This window comes from Pleurodeles waltl, chromosome 12 (assembly GCF_031143425.1).
Source record: "Pleurodeles waltl isolate 20211129_DDA chromosome 12, aPleWal1.hap1.20221129, whole genome shotgun sequence".
Lineage (NCBI taxonomy): Eukaryota > Metazoa > Chordata > Amphibia > Caudata > Salamandridae > Pleurodeles > Pleurodeles waltl.
Window position 1 is genome coordinate 664,455,692 of NC_090451.1, and position 22,895 is coordinate 664,478,586.

The window sequence follows — 22,895 nt, forward strand, 5'->3', positions numbered from 1 at the left end:
TTGGTACTAGTGGAGACAGATGCGCCATCTTTAGGAGCAGTTAAATTTCCCCTTCTATTATTTGCAGACGACACTCGCCTGATCTCCAAGACCCCGAGGGGTTTACATTAACTCCTAATGCATTTCGAGGAGTTCTGTTACACCCATGGACTAGAGATCAACACTTCTATAGGTAAGTTGGTACTGTATAATCTGCACAAATCGTTCAAAGGGAATATTATACTAAGAGGTATCCTACTGGAAAATGTGAAATCTTTCAACTATCTAGGTTTAACGATCTCGGAGAATATGTCCTGGAAGCCATATACTGCCAGGGTGGCATTGAAACAAAAGCAGATCACCGGTGCTTTGATTAAGGAGTTTGCTATCTCGTACACAAAACCTATTTGCCCGGCACTTCAGGTCTATGAGGCCAAGGCCACGAGTTCCGCCCTTTTTTGTGCGGAGTTATGGGGCTATTTCAAAGTCCAAGAATTATCTTCAATCGAAAACAATTTTGTGAGGAATCTTGCCATTCTTCCTCAGAGTACCCTATTGTTATCTCTCTTCAAGGTCTTTGGTATTAAGGGAATAGGGTCTAAAGCTCGCTTGCATCCTCTCTTGTATTGGAGGCAGCTCTGGACTATTCCGGAGCTAGCCCCCTGTGTTGCAGCTCTCCAGGTTGTGCTGAAAGTTGATCAGTTTTTTAGCGTTCCTTGGTTCAGAAATATTTAAGATTCATTGTACCTGGCTTGCTCCTGCCTGTAGATTATTAGATGTTTGCAGTTATTCAATCACTCTTCGCATTCTTAGGTCAGACACCCAAAAGGTTTTAGCCATCTCTGTTGATAAGTTTCTTGGAGCCATGTGGCATCTTGCAATCAAAATTTAACGCTCATCGACGTTATACTGCCCCCTGAATGCATTGTTTTATTGTTATAACTGAAAGCCGGTAGGACGTGTATCAGGGCTATAGTTTTTATGTATTCTAACATTTATTTTGCTTGGAATTATTTTTTCTGCTAAATATCGTATTTACATTTTCTTATGTGCATTGTGTTGTGCTTTTATGCCCCTGGTGGCCGAAATAAAGTTTTAAGAAAGAACCCTGTGGCACTCCACATCTCAGTTGTTGAATGGAGGAGTAACATGACCTCTCACTGACTTGGACGCTCCTCTCTCAGAGGAAGGAAGCAAACCATCTTAGTGCCATTCTTTTCCTTGCTGACCCTACCTTGACTTTCTATTCACCTGCATTTGCTCACTCAACTCTGAACTTGGGGTTACGTTTTAGCATAGCTACAATCTCTCAAAATTAAGGGCCTCCAGTGCTGGTTTGAAGTTGGACACAGAGAACATTGTTGTTTCTACACACTAAGTACAGGGTTTGTTTATTAAGGCCTGCAAGATATCACACACTGGCTGTTTGTGTTATGAGTCTACTGATTATTTCAAATGTGTTCTTTTTAAAGAGTACCAAGCAATGATCCTATGAAGGCTCTGAGACGATATCCAGTGTCTACAGTGCCTCTACATTACCCCATTTTCCCTTGGTTCCAGAGATACTATTATTCTTTACTACAATTGAGACATGTAGACAAATGGGATTCCAAGAGGAACCCTTTTTGGTGACAATACACTTTCTCACAAAACCGCACCACAATTGGTCATAATGATGACTGCTAATATGTGCTAACAGTGCCAACTAGAAAGTGGCAATGACAATTTAGCATAATGGAACCTGGCCATGATGTGCTAAGCAGGTACAATTAAAAATGGATGCAAAGTGCTAAAATAAATAATAACTGATGTGCTAGAAAATTGTCAACATGGCAACAGTCATAATGTGATATAAAAGCATAAAGGAAATTAGCCACTGCATTCTATTAGATATACCCTGTAATGACTAAAGCATTTTCTCAACTCTTAAGGAGCTACTCCATTGGCATCATTTATAGAGCGCTTCATGGCCTTACCAGATTACAGAAGCTCTTTGATTTTTTCATCTGCTCCATAGGGTGCCTTATTGTTCATGACTGGAAGTTTGTGGCTTGTAGACTTACCTCTAAAAGTTGGTTGCAGTGCCTGTGGCATAAAGGTAGGGTGAACATGCTGAGTAGAGACTCAACGGTACAAAACCATGCATGTTGCATAAAGCATGAAATATAGGCTGAGCAGTGCATGCTGCCAAGGTGGGCAAACTAAGCACCACAAAGGAAAACAGCAGCAATGTACTAACTGTGCAACAAGGGAACTATTATTCTCTAATGGAATCGAATGCCAACTGTGTTTTTCACTCAGTTAAATAAGTGTGACTGGCCTGGCTGTGATACTTACTAGGCATAATGGGAACTAGCAATGAGGCTTTTACTCAGAACCTGTATGGAATTGTGAACTAGTTTGCCTCCAAAAGTCGCAAATATTCTTCGGAGACAACATTAATATTTTATTTAGAAAGGTTGTGACCCATAACAATTGTTAACTTGTTACTTGTCAAACTATAAAAGTACTACTTGCCAATAAACTTCACTAATCTTTCTGGAAAATATCAAGAGCTTTCGGTAAAGTGGTCCTTAAATCTTACCAGTTCTGGACAATGTTTCTGTCATCGGTACCACAAAAAATGAACTAAAGAAAATTGACTGCTGATGGTGGAACACACCCGATAAATCAAAAACAGACAACATCCTCGAAGGGTTGTGGTGAAAGCACTCATATCCAAACCAAAAACTTTACAAGATATAAAACAAAAACATTACTTTTTTATTATGGCTTTAATTACAGGCAGCCTTCAGAGTTGGCTAACCCTTTAAGAATAAAGGAGTTTAATTTTAGGTTCTTACTGCACAGCACTTGCGCTGTGCTTGCGAAATATCCTGGGAAGGAAAACAAAATAGTTATAAAGAGAGTAACAGCCTGCTCATTACTTTACCTTTACTAACAATTGGTTGGCTCCCACGTCACACTTGTTTCTCACATCATCCTCACCTTTAGCTTCCTCCTTGACTTCAGTTTTCTGGTCTACGCCGTTGAGCATGGACCAAGTACTGTTTCCTCTGGTCAGTGTCCTTCCACTGGCTACAGGCTTCTTCCGGTACTCTCTTTTACTTTTCAGCACCGCACCCCACTACCTTGCCACTGATCTCTTCAACTTACTCACCCCCAGCCTTCACTTACCACCCTCCTCCCTCATGTTGCTTTATTTATTTTACGTCTATATAGTCCTAATTTCACCCAAAGATATTGGAGAACTTTACATGAGCACCAGTTACATTACACAAGGACACATTTATTTTTGTTTTTTTAGGCACATGCAGAATGAATGATTTGCCCAGAATCACAGGTTCTTGAGCTGACGCAGAGACTTGAACCTGGTTCCCCTGTCTGCAGTTCCAGCCGTTATGCCACTTTCTCTCCCCCTCTGTGGAGGGGATTCCTTGTCAAACCCCATCTTGATTTAAGGCATATGGTAAAGTGGCACGGGCTGCTCTGCAACATGTCTTAAAATAAATAAAAACAAAGCGCTATGAAGCGGTCAACGCTGGCCATGCCATTGACCTTTGTCTTTATTTACTTAAACCCTCGGGTGCCTGGGGCGAGCTGGTCACGTCCTCGGCCATGGTTGCCGTGAGCCGAGGACGAGACCAGCTCGTCCTGCACCAGGCCCACAAGGGTGGGCCTCCCAACCACCCCCCGTGTGGGATGGAAGGGGAATCGCTTCCCCTTCCACCCCCCAACCCCAGTGACGTCTGCAGACATCAGTGTGCAATCGCGCGCTGACCTCATTAGAGGTCGCCTCCCATGGCGCTGGAAGCTCAGCTTCCTGGGCGATCAGAAGAGAAACTGATCTGGGGGTGGGGCAGACAGAGGCATGAAAGGAAAGGCCTTACCTTTCATGTGTTTTTATTTTTTATTTTTACAGATGGTGCGTGGCCCCTTAGGCAAGGGTCGCTCCCCTGGGTGGCAAATTTATTTTAGGCCATTTCTGTCCCCTTAGGGGCAGATCGGCCTATTTCTATTAAGCCGAATCTGCCCCCAGGGGGGCAGAAACCACTTAGGCAACAGGGATTGGTGTGAATGTGTTGTTTAGAGGGGCAGGCCCTTGGGCAAGGGTCGCTCCCCATGGTGGTACATTGCTTTTGGCCATTTCTTCCCCCCTTGGGGGCAGATTGGCCTATTTTTCGGAAGCCCATCTACCCCCTTGGGGGGGGGCAGAAAGCCCAGCAGAGACCAGGAAAGATTATTTATTTTTTTTAAAAGAGGGTGTTGTATTGCCATACCCCCACCCCAAATAAACGGGGACAAAGCTGTTCTGCCCACCGGTGAGCAGATGGGGCAATTACCCTGATCCACTCCTCGGGAGGCAGAAAGCCTACTAGATGCCAGGGAATCAAATATATATATATAGTGGGGTTGTGGCTACCAACCAGTATGGGCATGGTTATGCCCCCACTCCAACTAAAGAGGGTAACAGACTTTCAAGCTCTCCCCCGCACACTAAAAGATCTTATTCAAATGGCAAGCAAGAGGACATTTGATTATTTTGGGTTATGGTTGTACATTTGGGCCATGAGAGCTTGTCTAACTCTCAAAATCGTCCCTATTGGAATGGTGAGGGCTGCACATTTTGGACTTTGGGACGCTGCCATGTAGACAAAATCTACGAGACCTAGACCCATCTGAAAACTAAACATCTGGGTGAGTCCAGGGTTGTGTGCTTCACATGCAGTCCACACCATGTTCCTACCCACAATGCCCTCCAATTTTGCTTGAAATCACACCTCTTCCCCACATTTTTATGATGAACCTTCCAGAATCTGCAGTAGTCTACAACATTCCTACCACCCAGCATTCTCGCATCTGTACAGATAAAAATTCTGTCTTGTCAGCCTAAAAAAGTTTTTTTTTTTTTTACAAACTGACCCTTTGGAGCTCCTTTGGTTCCCCCTCAATTTTGACATGTTTATGGCACCTCCCTGTCACAGGCACTTGGCCCACCTACACAAGTGAAGTATTGTTTTTATCAGGAGACTGAGGGGAACGTTGGGTAGTAGGAAAGTTGTGCAGGTGCAGTGATCCCATACAGAAATGTGGGAAAATTTTGATTTTTGTAGCTAAATTTTAGGTTTGCTGAGGATTCTGGGTAAGAAAACACTGGGGGATCCACGCAAGTCACACCTCTCTGGACTCCCTCGGGTGTCTAGTTTTCAGAAATGTCTGGGTTTGGTAGGTTTCCCTAGATGGCTGCTGAGCCCAGGACCAAAACAATCCCTCCCCCCCCCACCCCAAAAAACAAACAGGTAGTTTTGTATTTCATAATTTTGATGTGTCCACATAGGGGGTCATTCTGACCCTGGCGGTAGACTACCGCCAGGGCCAACGACCGCGGATGCACCGCCAACAGGCTGGCGGTGCATCCATGGGCATTCTGAGGCCGCGGTCAGAAACGGAAAACCGGCGGTGTCCCGCCGGTTTCCCGCTGCCCTGGGGAATCCTCCATGGCGGCGCTGCAGGCAGCGCCGCCATGGGGATTCCGACCCCCTTACCGCCAGCCTGGCTCTGGCGGTTTTGGCATGGCATGGGCACTGCACCTAACAGGGCCCCACCAAGATTTTCAGTGTCTGCCAAGCAGACACTGACAATCGCGACAGGTGCAACTGCACCCGTCGCACCCCTTCCACTCCGCCGGCTCCATTCGGAGCCGGCATCCTCATGGAAGGGGGTTTCCCGCTGGGCTGGCGGGCAGCCTTCTGGCGGTCGCCCGCCAGCCCAGCGGGAAATTCAGAATAACCGCGGCGGTCTTTTGACCGCGCAGCGGTATTCTGGCGGTTCCCGCTCAGAATAACCCCCTTAGTATTTTGGGGCATTTCCTGTCGCTGACACTTGACCTACCCACACAAGTGAGGTACTATTTTTATCGGGAGACTTGGGGGAATACTGGGTGGAAGGAGATTTGTGACTCTTCTCAGATTCCAGAACTTTCTATCACCGAAATGTGAGGAAAAAGTGTTTTTTGGCCAAACTTTGGGGTTTGCAAAGGATTCTGGGTAACAGATCCTTGTGAGAGTGCCACAAGTTGCCCCATCCTGGGTTCCCCTAGGTGTCTAGTATTAAAAAATGCACAGGTTTGGTAGGTTTTCCTTGGTGCCGGCTGAGCTAGAGACCAAAATCCACAGCAAGGCACTTTCCAAAATACACGTCAGTTGTCAATGTAAAAATGTGATGTGTCCATGTTGAATTTTTGGGCGTTTCCTGTCGGGTGCATTAGGCCTACTCACACAGAATAACAGAACAAGTGTTATTGTATGGGGACTCCAGAATTCAGATATGTGCAAATAACCACTGCTTCTCAACACCTTATCTTGTGCCCATTTGGGAAACACAAAGGTTTCTTTGATACCTATTTTTCACTCCTTATAATTCACCAAATGAATTGCTGTATACCCGGTATAAAATGAAAACCCACTTCAAGGTGCAGCTCCTTTACTGGCTCTCGGTGCCTACGGTTCTTGATGAACCTACAAGCCCTATATATCCCCGCAACCAGAAGAGTCCAGCAGATGTAACGGTATATTGCTTTTGAAAATCTGACATCGCAGAAAAAAGTTACAAACGTGGAGAAAAATGGCTGTTTTTTTCACCTCAATTTGTTTTATTGCCGCTGTTATTTTCTGTAGGAAAACCTTGCAGGATCTACACAAATGACCCCTTGCTGAGTTCAGAATTTTGTCTACTTTGTAGAAATGTTTAGCTGTCCGGGATCCAGCATTTGTTTCACACCCATTTCTGTCACTAACTGGAAGGAGGCTAAAAGCACAAAGAATAGTAAAAATGGGGTATGTCCCAGTAAAATGCCAAAATTGTGTTGAAAAATTTGTTTTTTCTGATTCAAGTCTGCCTGTTCCTGAAAGCTGGGAAGATGGTGATTTTAGCACTGCACACCCTTTGTTGATGCAATTTTCAGGGGAAAAACCACAAGCTTTCTTCTGCAGCCCTTTTTTCCCCCATTTTAAAAAAAAAACAAAACAAAATTTTTGCTGTATTTTGGCTCATTCTTTTGTCTCCTCCAGGGGAACCAACAAACTCTGGGTCCCTTTAGAATCCCTAGGATGTTGGAAAAAAAGGCGCAAATTTGGCGTGGGTAGCTTATGTGGACAAAAGTTATAGAGAACTAGAACTAGAGCGCTAACTGCCCAAATAGCCAAAAAAAAGGCCTGGCACCTGAGGGGGGAAAAGGCCTGGCAGCAGAGGGTTTAAAGTCATGTTGCACAGCAATTGCACTACTGAGCAACATCTTTGAAAAACATGGGCATCACCAATAAGCCTCGCACAGGCAAAGCCTATGCTTTAGCAATGTTTGTTTCTTCAATCAAGGCTTTGTTAGACTTGGTAGCTTTGGCAAAGGCAATAGTCTCTGTATATTGACAATGCTTTCTCAAAATGCTTTATCAAGCTTAAATAGTACTAACTGATCAGGTAAAGCCTGACATCAGCAATACAAATATCACTATTAAATACATTTGTACAATACTGATTGCAGTGTGCAAATACCCCTAATATTCCAGACAGATGTATCTCAGTGAGCAGAAGAATAGGCGTCTGCAACAGAGGCATTAGCATGCCAATCTTACAAGCTTTCCTACACATGCAACAGTAGGTAAGGATTTCCTCAAAATGTTGAAAGAAAAGCAGAAAGAGGGCTCATAAGGATGTGTTCAAAATGACAAGACTAATCACTACCAAGCAAGAGTGGGGGAAAAAACAACAGTGGCCTAATGAATCAGTGAGGAAAAAGGACTAAGGCCCTCATTATGACATTGGCGGTAAATACCACTTATTGCCATGCCGCCAACATACCGCTGCCGCGAATATCCGCCAACCATATTATAACGCACACATACCAATCCGTCACTATACAGCCACACACACAACTCCGCCACACCAAAGGTCAGTGAAACTGGCGGTAACAAAACCCACACCGTTACACCAACAGAACTATACGCACAACATTATGACTCCCGAATCACTGCGGCAGACATTCAATGGTGGTAAACCATTGGCGGTACATACCACTGCCCTCAAAATACAAACAACCTAACAAAACACCACCACATTGGTCAATTCAAACTACACACACCTGACAAACATACACACACTACACCCACACACACCACTATAAACAAACACACACACATTACCCAAAACCCTTTACGACTACTAACCATTGCCAACAGAGAGAGAGAGAGACAACAAGAGCACCCACACAACCAGAGCCACATACCACCATCACGTATAAACCACCCACGCACCTCACAATACAAACACAGAGGAGGCCCACAGTGATGACAGCAGCTCTGGTCGCCTGGATCTGGATGACCAACCTGGCCCATCTGGGACCTCCGGACAGTCGGTTACCCAGGCACACTCTCACACCACCACAGAGCCTCCCCTCTCAGGAAACACCACCACAACACCCACCCAACGGGCCCATACCTCTGTCCCCAGGACACGTCAATAAGAAGTGTGTCCACCTCTACAGGGACCCCAGGCAACCCCACAAACACAGGACAATCAGGGACCTGGGGTCAGTGGCAGTGGGCACACGGTTAAGGGAACAGAGGCCCAGGACAACAGGGAATCTGGGAGGACTGCTGTGCAACAGGGGAGTACAGGCCCAGGGAACCAGCCCTCCAGGAGGCACTCGCAGCGATCCTGGAAGCATACCAACATTCCCATGATACGCTGGGCCAGATTCTGGACAAGTTGCAGGAGAACATGGGGCTGCAGGAGGGACAGTACCTGGGGATCAGGGAGGACTTGAAGGACATCAACACCACCCTGGTCTCCATTGCAGGGGTGCTGGAAGAGATGGCCAACAGTATGAGGGAGGCAGTGGCACACCACCGGGGCCCTGACACTAGCCAAACCACTGAACAGTCCTCCACCTCCGCTGCCGCTAGTGGACTGGAGGCCCAGCCACAGAACTAACCGGCCACCAGCACCCCTCCCCCTGCAGAAGGAGAACCACCCCGCAAGCGTTCCCTGCGATTCAGGCAGAAGCCAGAGACTATTGCCAAGATTCCCGCCAAGAAATTAGGCTCTCCTGATTGTCACCCTTGTGTCCCACTCTGTCACCCTGAACTGCCATTGCTCCCCTTCCTATGCCCCCTTGGACAATGCACCTGTGATACAAATAGACTGGACTCTAACCTGGACTTTCCTCCATCATCACCTCAGCCCATTCCACTACAACCTCTTCTTCAGAGCACTGCAATAAACACACTTTGATAAAATACAATTATGGTGTATGTCAAATGTTTTCAAAATGTATTCATTTAACCAGGTTTAAACATTGCAATACAACTGTACAGTAATGTTTACATTGGAAAGACCTGTAGTTGGCTGCACTGACCACACCAGGAGCAATAGTTGGGCACCAACATCTGCAAAAAGAGATGCCAAAGGGAACAGTGAGTGAGCATAGAAGTGGGAATACACAGCCTACCAGTGACAATGTCACACATCAAGCTGTCAATTAAATGTCTACTAACACTGTCTTACATGTGTCTCTTTGGAAGTATTGACAAATAATTGCACTTCTGTTGTCCTCATCATCTTCACTGTCCACAGGATCCACTGCTGCCACACGGCCATTTCCAGCCTCCTCCTTCTGCAGAAAAGGCACATGGCAACGCAAGGCAAGGTTGTGCAACATACAGCATGCCACAATGATTTGGCAGACCATTTTGGGGGAGTAGCACAGGGATCCACCTGTTAGATAGAGGCAACGAAACCTGGCCTTCAGGAGGCCGAAGGTCCTCTGTATAATCCTTCTGGTTCGCCCATGTACCTCACTGTAAAGTTCCTCTGCTCTTGTCCTGGCATTCCTCACAGGGGTCAGTACAAATGAGAGGTTGGGGTAACCAGAGCCACCTGCAAATATTGAGGGACAACTGTTAGCCACACACTCACCCTTAGGGCCCACACCATACCCATACACCAACATCCAGGGCTCACCTATTAGCCACACCCTGTGCCTCTGGAGTCGGGCCATCACATTTAGGATGCTACTATTACTCAGGATAAAGGCATCATGCACAGGCCCAGGATACTTTGCATTGACGTGGGAGATGTACTGGTCCACCAGGCACACCATCTGGACATTCATGGAGTGAAAACTCTTTTGATTTCTGAACACCTGTTCATTTCGCCGGTTAGGGGGAGATCCGAGATATTAGGTCAGGCTCCAGTTGGGCACACAGCTCTGTGATTATGGCCCTGTCAAGTCTACAGGTGAGGATAATTTGCCTGTCCTCCATTGTTGCCAAGTCCACCAGGGGTCTGTACACGGGGGATGGCTCCATCTCCTATTCTTCCGCAGCGGTTGCAATCTATGGGGCAAAAGAGTGAGCAGCTGGTCATTATCTCTACATTCCAACCACTGCAGTTTAATGCAGATTGTGATTGTAACATTATTTTGTTGCAGATGTCCAAATAGTGCATTTGTGTACTGTGACGCAGTTAGGATCCTTGGCCTAAACCCGCCACTGAAATGGCATCCGCCTGTCCTGTATGGAGGGATAGGTGGAAAAGAGGTAATTCCGCTGACGTTGTGCGCCATTGCGGGAGGCGGTCGAGAACCGACATGCAACTCCTCATTGGTTATCATTGGGACCTATGGGGTCCAGTGGCCAATGGTGATGTACGCCGGCGGTGACGGTACGCACCGCTGCGGACGTGACCGCCATTTTCTATTTGTGCACTCACTTTCTATCCGACCTACAACAGGAGAGGACCTTCACTGCATCTGCTGCTGTGACCGGTGCCTGGAACCGACCATGGCTCGTGTTACTGGGGAAAGGGCCCCTGCCTTCACCTCGGCGGAGTTGGAGCGACTGGTGGATGGGGTCCTACCCCAGTACAGACTTCTGTATGGGCCTCCAGACCAACAGGTGAGTACACTGTGAGAACGATGCATGGGTCGTGAGTGCATGGAGTGCTGTGTGTGAAGGCCTCATGTGGTGGGGGGGGGGGGGGGTTGTTGATGGTCCCTGGGCAGCGTAGAGCATGTATGGTGGGCCATATCTGTGCTAATGGGGATGGGAAGGGGCATCGTCGGCCATGAGTGTAACAGGCAGGACGGTCAGACTAGTGTCTTTCCCTATGTCTATTTCCCTGCTGGTCAGTGCCCATCAAAAGAACGGTATATGGCATGCCATCATTAAGGATGTGCGGACCCTGGGCGTCTACGGCAGGCGGAGCACCCACCGTCGGAAACTGTGGGAGGACCTGAGACGCTGGCCACGGAAGATGGCGGAGGCCCAGCTGGGGATGGCCTCCCATACTGCGGTGGCCTATCCGGAGCTAGATGGGCGCTTGGGGGCATCACGGCAGCCACAAGGGGGTGAGTACAGTGCCCTAATTTACAACTTACGCCTGATGGGGTGGTATCGGGGGTGGGGGGGTGGACCCTGTGGGTGCCCCTAGGCCAGGCCTGGCATTGCAGAGTAGGTCCCGTGTTGTGCAGGATTCTGATGTGAAAGTCCTCCAACCAAGCTAGTAGGCATCCACTACTGGGCAGGGGTCTGTGGGTCTCAGGTATGCTGCAATTTGCATTATCCATGGGCTGGTGACTAGTACTGTGTCTGGTAGTGTATTGCCTAATGCGTAGGGCTGTTCCCTGTGTGTGAGTGTGTTGTGTACGCCAACGGTGGTGTTGGTGCCACCACTGACCAAGTATATCCTTTGTCTCCTCCCCCCTTTTTGTTTTGTCACCCTGTCCTTATATGCATTAGCATCATCTGGCAGAGGAGCAGAGGCATCGGCGACGGAGGGAGCTGCATCCCACAGGACACAGGAGGCCGAATCCACTGACGGTGAGGGCACCAGTGGGACAGAGGGTGAGGGGAGCACCACGGCAGAGACTGGAGGGTACAGTTCAGACACGGATTCCTCCTCCGATGGAAGCTCCCTGGTGGTGGCAGACACCTCTGTGCCCACACCAGCTACGGGTACAACCGCCACCCCCGTACCAGCACCGCCCTCCCAGCAGCCCCTCGGCGAAGGAAGTGCCTGCTCACCCAGGAAGGTGGGCATCTCCTTCGCCCCAGGCACCTCAGGCCCTGCCACAGTTAGCCCTGCTTCCCTGAGTGAGGAGGCTATTGACCTCCTGCGATCCATCTCTGTTGGGCAGTCAACCATTGTGAATGCCATCCATGGGCTGGCAGCCCAAATGCAATAGTCCACTGCATTTCTGGAGGGCACTCACACTGGCTTGGCGGCCCAACAGAGATCAATCCAGGCTCTGGCCTCCTTTCTGATGGCAGCCATTGTCCCGGTTTCCACCCTCCCACCTCCAACTTCCTCCACTCAATCCCATTCCCCTCAACCCTAACCTATCCCAGGCAGACAAGCAGGTACCCAGGACAACACACACAAGTGGACATGGCAAACACAAGCACCGCACTTCATCCCACGGGCACTCACACAAACACCATCCAGAATCAGACATACCAACATCCACTGCCTCCACTGTGTCACCCTCCTCCTCGTCCTCCACCTCCCTCCCAGTTGCGTCTACACTCACACCTATCAGTACACACCCCTCAATGGCAGTCACCACCATCACATCCATGCACACATCCCCTGTGTCCTCTTTCACTGTGTCTGTAACCCCTCCTCCCAAAGTACACAAACGCAAGAATATGACTCATGAAGGTTAACGTATGCTACTTGTATTACAGAATTGATCTGACTAAGTAAGAGCACCTGTGAAGCCAGTTCTGTGCGATGGTATACCTAGCAGGTTTTGTTTTAAATAGAAGCAAGGGTCTCATTTAGAAATAATGTGCTACAACGTTCTTTCAGAATGAAGGAAAGCCCGTGGACAAAGCTACACCTCATCTCTCAGGCAAGATATTTCATTTTCAAAAGGTTGTCTAATTGGACAGTAGATGTTACTGAACTTGGTAAATGTTGGAGCTTGCATGTAACTTCATGATCAATAATCTTCAATAGGGGTTAACAGTACTAAGAACGTCCATTAAAAAGAGGCTTTCTTAAGAAACTGAGAATGTCAATTAACAAACAATTCTCTAACAGCAATGAACTTAAAAAAAAATCTAAGCAAATTAACGCATTGCAGAATTCAATGTGAAGTATCTGAAACAAGCAGGGCATTTCAGCCTTATTCAAATGATTGTTGAAACGTGTTTTCCAAACAACAATCCATGACATTAGCACTTACATGTTCTCTTTAGCTTGCACTAAACAAGTGATTATTGCATCCCTCCTCAGGTAATAGAGAGAAGGACGAATGTGAAAGGAATATCAGTTACAGAGGTACATAAGAGTTCACACAACACATAGCAGTAACAAATACTGCCATGGTGGAATAGAGAGCCGAAAAGGAATTCCCTTCTTAAGATTTATTTAAGGTTCTGCAGTATTTAATTTTGGAAAAACGTTGACACAGTGTATGTGTGCACCTCGGGAAGGAAAGGGAGGATATATGAAGAAAAAAAAACAGATGGTTGACTGTTTTAACATCGATTGTGGCCTGAAAAAAAATCTTCTGGCGACAATGTTACCAAGCGCAACACAGCCGACACAGTCAATCTACTGGCATTCTAACAATTCCTTTTGTGTATGCCTTGAGGAACTCCACCCTCATGTCTGGAATGCCCTCGTTAAGGATGGGGTCATAGACTGTCAAACTCAGATTTAGCTTTGTTTAGTGATTTCAGTTCTCATCATTCATTTTAATCTGTATTTTGTGTATCACAGATAAACTGCTCTTTTACACTGCAGCAAAACCTCACTAGCTTTCATGTTCAAATGCATTTTGGGGCTCAATTTCCCTGCTTTAAGGGTGCATTCATTTTACTGCAATCAAACAAGTACATTTTGTGCATCAATCTGTTATCACACATTTATCTTTTATTCTTAGAAATAATTAATCAATCTTGTTTCAGTCTCATTACAATTCAAAGGTATGTCAATATCTAAATTCTTCATTGTCAGCAAAACAAGTACAATAATACACCAATATAATGGAGAATTTGTTCAATTATAGGTCTCTACTGCATGTTAATGATAATTTCGCATATTCTATATCAAATGCCCAGGTAGATTATTATATGTCTAAACAAAATCAGTAAACGTACAAATCGGAGAGTAGAAAAGCATAACGAAGTATAAAATATTACCACCTTTGTTTAAATATATTGGAAAACAATAATTTAGTTTTAGAACTTGAGATTCAAATAATGAAGCAATTGTCTCAATGGAAATCAGGGAGGAACAGAGATTAACATTTATCGCAGGACAGGCACAGTAGACTCACAATTACAGATAGTTGCCAAAAAAGGCCTCAATGAAAGATAGAGTTACGAGTGCTATCGGGCCTGAAAAGCTAATGGTCTGAAAAAGAAAGAGGTACAACACACTCAATGAGTAGAAATGAGGTAAGCAAAGAAGTGAGATACCGCGTCACACATACCTGGAGAACTGCAATGCATTAAGATTTTGACACAAATATGCATATAGAAGTTTATAAGAACTGAGCACAGGTATTAAATTATGATCCAGAACTAAGAATTGAAGAAAGATACTGTCACAATTGTTTTATTTGTTTTATTGCAAATCAAAGGCTATGATGTAAAAGATTTTTTTTTAATCTGTGGAAACAAAACTGAGACTGAACTGAATGAAAAGAAATAGAATCATTAGGATCAGAATCTGAGTAATGGAGTTTATGTCCCATAATGGTTACAGACCGGACCTCAGGGGGAGTCGTCCCCGGACAAAGCATGGAGCAGAGGGTGTTGTGATCCGAAATACAAAGGTCTTGTACTAAGAAAATCAATAATAATATGTGTATCAAGAAAAGATTTAAAACATGAATAGCCAGAAATGTGCCAATATGACATAGCCAGCACCCCAGCTTCAACACAGCAACCAACACTGATGATGAGAAAGGACAAAAATATGGCCGAATACAGCATTGTTTCTGAGGTGTTAAACATGACAAACTGACTCTTAAAAGCCAAACATTTCTACGAAGCAACATTACTTATCCATATCGAAAGGCAAATTATCATCCGTGATGATAAAAGATCCAAAACCATCATTCACAGTTAGCAAATCACAGTTCCTAGAAAGCTATGGGTGCAAGCTCAGACAAAACCCAACAGAAGAACACAATCTGGAGCTCAAGCCTCAAGAGCTGGCATACAAATCCTAAACTTTCATTGTAATCTATGTGCATAAGGTTGGTTGAAATATTCAACTGTAAATATATAATATGTCTAAGACAACTATGCAGCAAAAGGTTGTTAATCTTAAAATGAATTGCAACAGACTGAGAAGTCATGGCTTGTCTTGAATCACTAGTCTAGTCTCTAAGATATATCGATTCATAAGAGGGAGGATGGATTCATGCATCAAGAAAGAAGGGGTTCATGTCAATGAATGAGTATGGTGGTAGCTTGGGATCTGTGAAAGCTGATGATTTAGTTATTCATGGAATACTGAAGTAAAATTTCAAGTCAGTATTGTGAATATTTGACGTTGTTATGGTCGCAAAATAAAATAAAAACTTTTAGTACAAAACTACATGTCAAGGAAGCATTCATAAATTAATCTTAAATAAATTCAAAACTATGACACATTTAGCACAATGTATATATTTACTAATACAAACTCAGATATGAAAGAACGGGTTAAGTAACTTTCCTACCTGACTGGGTCTGTGGAACCCTCTCATTGGAAGGTACGGGCTCCTTTCTCAGCGATCGGATGACTGAACTGTCCTGCGCTGTGAAGAGTCCAGAACTATCACTTAGTTTTCTACGGCTGCTATTGCTCGAAGAGTTGCTGACCCTGCAGCTTCCTATTGCACTTGTAAAAAGATTTGTGTGTTCATCACTGCTGGTAGGCTCAGAACTCGGGGTAAATCCTCCCAAGGACAACCCGGGAGAGGAATCTGAGCAATCAATCTGTAACGGTGTCTGCAATCCCAAAGCCACTGAACTGGACTCTGAGGGTTCTCTCCTAACCCACTGCTCATGTCTGGTCAACAAGCCTTTTGTAGGCGAGAGGTGAGGACAGGACATGTGACATCTGTGTTTCTCTTTATGTTTATACCTGTCACCGGCAATCTCTTTTCCAAACCTGTAATGTTTTAGAGACTCCAAAACTGTCCTTGAAGAGCTGTTGGATGTTAAAGTGTCCATGGAAACTTGGGACTGTTCGGAAGACCGGTGCTCTCTGTGTTTGTGGCGATGGCGGTGTTTGTGCTCCACCATCCAGCCATAGGCCATCTCAGGCGGAACACTGGGGTAAGTACTCACAGAAAGAAGTGGAGTCCTGCTACTTGTGAGAAAAGCCTCCTGTCGGAGCAGTTTATGCTTCTTCTTATGGTACTTGGCAGGGTTGAGAAGCAAATGTCCAGTGTGCATGTAAGAAGGGGGAGGCAGTGGAGTAGTAAAAGATGCGGATGGAGGTGGAGGATATAAAGAGGTGGGGTACCTTCCATAATACCCTAAGCCAATTGGACCAGCTGCAAGGGGAGAGGGAGAATAAGGCATGCCATAGGATGGATAGAAACCAGTACCGGACAGAGGAAAGCCGAGACTATGCATAAATGGCATATCCGTCATTGTTTCCCTCATTTTAGGTGGCCTTCCTCGCTTCTTCTTTAAGTCAGGCTTTCGAATGTAGTGCAAAGGATCTAATGGGAAGGTGGGATGGGGGTAGAAACTATTAAAGTTTATTCTGAAAATAGTTGGCAAGAGGTCTCGTGGGATGTAATGGTGACTTCTGTGGGTTATACGAATTTCACTCAGGCGGCTTATAAGTTCCTCTAACTCAGCAAGGAAATCGGGATCTTGCCTAATTCGGAGTTGCGGATACTTCTTTTTTCGTTTTCGCTTCTGTCTTTTCATTTTGTCATAGCTGAGGTAATCGTGAGCCCTGCGCTTACATTTGTGTTTGTATTTCTCCTTAAGACTATTAAGGATCGTTGAAGATTCCGGAGGCAGAAGAGAAACATGCTCAAAAGAATGTCTTCGCTTCTTCTGTCCACAGAATTTCTCTGCCCGGTCGGAAGTGCTATTGTTGTCTGTTCCTATTCCGCTATCACTAGGAATAGTCTCATCACTGTGAGATTCACTGATAGGAGATGGAGTAGCCTCCTTCAGGGATGTGAGTTCACTTAGATGAGAGGGCGACAGGGTTGGTGGAGATAATTGCCTTCTCCCCTTTGATGCTTTTCTCATGGCAAGCGTCTGAAATACATTTCCCTGCCTGGAGTGCGTGTGAAAATATGGAACTGAACTAGGCTCCACAAACCCTGCATCACTGCTCACTGGACTCTGACCCCCACTTGCAACTGATGACTGGGAGCAGACTGGAGAAGGCAGAACCTCATTTACAGTTGAGGACAGCAGAGGGGGTGTAGGCTGAGCAGGCTTTTCTAAGGTTAGGTTGGCAGAATTGCCTCGTAAAATGCTATCCATCACTGCCTTTGGTTTTCTTCCTCTTCTTTTACCTATGTAAATAGTCCCTTTCTTGCTTACGTTTATTTGCTGTCCTAGCTTTGACCCAAATGTAGCAGCAAGAGACGACTCTGGGCTTTGCAGTTTCACATGCACTTTCCCTTTGTTGTGTTCCACAGGTGGACACAGGATTTGACTTAAGAGCTTCTTTCGCTTTAAAGTTTTCATTTTGTTGATTTTGCGGATGATGGTTTTCATGAATTGTCCGTTGCTTCTTTTTAATGGTTTTCGCTCTGGTACTGAGCATCGATCTGTAATGCCACACGAACTGGACTTATGAGTCTCGTCCCGGGAGAAATCCCCTGCACCAGAGGAATCCTCATTTCGGTACCTTTCAGGTTCAACTCTGTTTAAGTGATCTGTAGGGACAAATGGGGCTACTGACAGAACAGGGGGTTGCATTTTCACAGGTGACAATATTTCCCTCCTAGGCCTTCCCCTCTTCTTAGGAAATGCTTGCACTGATGCAGTTCTCTTGATAAAAGGGATTTCAATTTCAGGCTGAAGGACAGGGGGCTCTTGTTCTTCTTTTGACTGCATTGACGATACCTTGGAAGAACAGAGTTTTGGAGTCCCCTTTGGAGGACCTTCCAAATGCGGCATTTCTTTGCCTCTGGGCCTCCCTCTTTTGGGTTTGTGAGTTGGAAACCTTGTGTTTGAATTACACAATCTAGAAATAACTTTATGGGTACCACTGTTTTTGTATGTTTGTTTAGCCGATTTGTGATCAGCTGGAGCCTGACCCAAAGTAGTTTTGCTTAACTTTGACAACGAAGGAGGTACAATTCCACATTCTGTGAGTGAAGTTCGGCCATTGTTGCTTACTAACTTGGATGGTTCCGATTCACTCCTGGATAATGTACTGTTGTTACTATTTTGAAAGTTTTCTGATCTATCAGATTCTATTCCCTTTGATGAGTTATCAGTGCATTTGGCCATCATTTTTGTCCATCTTGACTTCCTTCCTTTTCTCTTCTTTAACAGCTTTGACTGTGGACTTGTGTTTAGACAGTCAGACACATGAAATTGCTTCTTTGCTGCTGTCACTGTACCTACCTTAAACAACTGCTTACTACGAAGCAAACTTGCAAAGCTGACAACAGAATGGTCCGATGTAGTGCGGCTACCCAGGTTAGTTATTAAACTTGGTTGTTTATTTGCAGAATGTGACCTGGCTGAGCAGTAAGTTCTGGTCGGAGACAAACGAGTCTCTTTCGAATCTTTTGATCTTTTGCCATCTCCCATGGTGTCCTTCTTCAAACTGGTATTTACTGATGTGCATTCTGTGTTGAGATGGGAAGTGTCTGAAAACAACTGGCTCTTGCTGGGCTTCAGAGCACCATTTTCTAAGACCTCTCGTACAGCACTACTTAAATATGTTGAGTTTGAAGCCAACTGCATTTGCTTCGAAGTGGGACTACTTCTGTTTAAGTTAACTGCAGATGCAGCAGGTGAAGGAGATGGAAGGTTCCCCTCGCCCACTGCACTGGAAGGGGACTTTGTGGAGGAGGCATCTGAAGCACCTCCTGTTCTGAACTCCGGCGAAGTGCAATAAACTGCTGATTTTTCTTGCTTAGACATTTCTGAAGTGCCTTTCTCTTTGGAAAGCACAGCATCCTGGTGCTTGGACGTGCCTTGAGTATGCATATCAGTTTGTTGAATGCTAGCTTCCTTATTAACAGGAAAGATATCAGAGATGCTGCTTTTAGTCGACTGCAAAGTGATCTTCTCGCATGCTCTATTGTTGCTCAGGTTGGTTTGTAACATTTCTGCGCCCTCCTGGATTTCAACGATAGAGCTGCTGATCCCTTTATTGGAAGGAGATTTAACTAGGTCAGAAGCAGTACTTAAGGAGCTATTCCTTTGGCTACCCAAATCCTTTGTACCACCACACCCTGCAGTCACACTTGGCTGTTTCTTAGTTTTATTTTTGGAAGACTTTGAAGGAGGGCAGATAGCGATCAGTTGAGCCAGTTTTTCAGTCACGCTGGGGGCTGCACTCGTCGTTTTGTCCTTCAGATCATGTTCGGGATAATCTCTGATAACTGACGGAGAAGACTTTGAGCTCTCTTTTAATTCAGATTGAGCAGAGGAATTTTTTTTGAGCGATGGAACAATTGCTTCAGCTGAACGAGGTGGTGATCCTCCTTTGTTTTGAGACTCCTCATGCTGATCACAAGATTTCTTGTGTAGCTTTGATGGATCCTACAATAAACAAACAAACAATGATTTAGAAACACTGTCAACCTGGCAATTAAAATCTATCCTTGAAATGCAATTGTCGGTAATTTACTTTTAGTTTAACAGTGCTAAGTGATCACAGCATGGCAATCACTTCAGAAAAATAAGTGGCATGAAAAGGAGCTTCTTTAGTTTAACCAAGCAAACATCCTTCGTTCTTAGCAAAAGTGGCTAAAGTGCTCTGGGAACCCTGCAGTACATACTTTTGATTTGAAACTGGAAAGGCTTAGAAAACATTCAGAAATTGGCATTACTTTTGCAACGGAAATTGAAAACAATTGGCCTTTTTCTAGGACAAATCATTTCAGTCACTTAGACACCTGCTTATGAACTCATTCAAGCCTTTACTTTCAACTATGACATTTTGGAGCACAAGCGCTGAATTTAGGATTGTCACATGTGCAGAACTCAATGTTCAATGAACAATAAAAATGATATTCAGAATCCACAAGAAAAAACGTGATTCTAATAAAAAGGGACAAGAGCAATGTACACCAAATTCTATACACACAGAAGGTAAACATTCAATCCCAAAGAAGATACAGACCCATCATAAAATAAAATAAATGTGGTAACAGTTGATGCCAAAAGAGAGTCTTGGAGCAGCAACATTTGCATAGCTCTACTGACAGACCTTAAAAGCTTTAAAAAGCCAAAACCACAAATAAGGTGATGCACCTAATCTTAATCAGAAAATGCCAAATGCAAACAATAAGATACTGGCATGCTTCAGAAATGAGAGAGACTATTTATCACCTTCAAAGAACAACAATGTATTTTATTTACAACCTGTTGGGCTCTTTTATTTTATTTTATTTTTTTACTTCTGGCCACAGCCTTGAATGCTACTGAATACCTGTTAATTGTCTCTCTCCTACAGCTAAAATCTCAAGCAGTTCACCAGGAAATTCTCGCATTCATTCAGCAGTAAAGCAAATATAGTGACTGCTTCAGCGGCCTGCTAGCTTTACTTTGTCCACCTGCAACATAATTTGGAAACAATACCTCAATTGGTGTTTTGATGCAGCTAAGCTGCAATATTAGTTATAGTTTGAGCTCTTTAAAGTAAGTAAAACTTGCGTCCTAGGTAACTATAAATCACGCCTTCGCCATGTGTTATATCATTGATGAAATAGTCTGTGCCATCTTTCAAATTGTCACTGCATAATTTGCAATAAAATAACTGATCAGACAACTGTGCATGGCGAGGGTGCGAGTTATACTTACCTTAGGGTGCGAGTTATAGTTACTTGAAAGAACTCTAACGATAATTGCTGAATTTCTATGGTTTTGTACGAGTAAATCAGAACCTAAATATAGCATCCCTGTAACCTTTGTTCTTTTTTCCGGTGAATATATATATATATATATATATATATGTATATATATATATATATACACACACACACACACACATATATTTATACATAGAGAGAGGTGTGTATGTATAGCTAGGCAAGAAGATGGAATTATATAGGAAAATACTATCCATGTCACAAATGCAAGAAACGTTAAACCCAAAAATTTCAGCTTAAGATAAAAAAAAAAATCAAATACCATTCAGATGTAATGCTGGAGATAAGCTGCCTATACACTGCTTTGGTTTGTACAGACATGGTGTAAGGAATTCCACCCTTTACACATGTTGACTATAGCGAGACAGCTGCTTGTTTTGTCTCTGATGCTGTAGGGCGGATCATGAATGCCTCTCTTGGAGGTCTGCATTGTGAAACCATAAAAAACAGCTTCAGTGGAAAGCGATGCTCAACGGAAAATCTGCATACTGGCAGTGCTGGCAGGGAGAAGCTAGGCTGCCTGCCAAGTTCTCCCTTACTACAAAACACCTACAGCCAAACAAGCTTCCTGGACAAACATACATCGCACCAGCACTCTACTCACTTGCATTCACCAAGTCAAGGAAGTGCAGAAGGCGGTCACTGCCTCACAAGAAGAGCACTTTGATGCCCTTCAGTTTACGCGCCAGTCACTGATTGGCTCTATAATAATACCAACAAAGACCACAGCCCAAAATTTCAAATAGATGTGCACAGCTCAAAAAAAATGCCTAATCACTTCAGACTCCATCCACCTTCGCCTTGAAGTGTTTCCATTTTTCCCTGTCTTGGAAACCAATAGTGTTGCCATCGGGATTTTCACTGCTGAGCCTAGCTTTAACGGTGGAATATATTTTTTCGCCAAAGCAGCTCATCGAAATTCCATTTCAAACTGCTTCTCAGAGACACTAAGAAACGGGTCACCATGAACATTCAGCCTTTGGAGGTAAATATCAAGTGGACAGTTCAGTAGGCGGTTTCATTTGAGACTCGCTGGCATCATCAACCCTACGTGGTGAGGAAGAGGACAGACTCATATCTGCAAAGCATCTCAAACAAACTGATAACAATACTTAAAAGACCAATCTGGAGCTAATTATGGCTGCTCAATTACCAATAACAATTTGTCAACGTAGATGGTGCAATGGTCAAATATCCTGGATCTGACTATTTCCATCCTCCTTAAGGAGTAACCTGTAATCTACATTGGCATGGTGACTAGACTGAGCATTGCTTTGACAGAGTGAAGAATAAGGTGTAGCACACATGGAAGATCGGGGAATCAAATCTAGACTTTTCATAACCTTGAAAGTAACAGTATTAAACTATATTGATGGATTAGATTCACATTGACCTGTCACAGTTTCAGCACTTGTACCAGTATCAACTCTGGGTGCTCTAAGTTGTGGCACTTCAAGAATAGAAGATTGTTCTGTAGCTTGTGGAGGTAGATCTAGCATGCTAGATGTGTCTAGATGCAGTGTTATATCTCCTTGTCTAAATTGGAACAGCCAAACCATCAAGGAATAGGTCTATAAGAATAGTACTTAAAACAGGATATGTTACGTTCAGCACTGTGTCTTAGTAGTGAATTTGTGTATGAATGCCTCTTAAGGAGTTACTGGTGGTGTAGCTACGTGGTTCTGCATTACAAGAAACACAGTATGAGAAGTCTGATGCATGTTTAAACTACAATAATGCTGTAAACATTAAACAGGAAAGAAGTGTTATAGAGACTATGGAGAAGTGAGAAAACATTTTCAAAGGCCCTTCAAGAAAAGAC

The 22,895-nt window shown here is 44.5% G+C and overlaps 1 protein-coding gene across 2 annotated transcripts in view; it reads right to left on the reverse strand.

Moving 5' to 3' along the window:
- The window catches only part of ASH1L (ASH1 like histone lysine methyltransferase), a 719,892-nt gene that overhangs the window by 556,124 nt on the left and 140,873 nt on the right, over nucleotides 1-22,895 (reverse strand). For both annotated transcript variants that reach the window (XM_069218459.1, XM_069218458.1), the window contains exon 3: nucleotides 15,719-19,742. In XM_069218459.1, coding sequence (XP_069074560.1) covers nucleotides 15,719-19,742 — 4,024 coding nt within the window. The remainder of the gene's footprint in view (nucleotides 1-15,718; nucleotides 19,743-22,895) is intronic.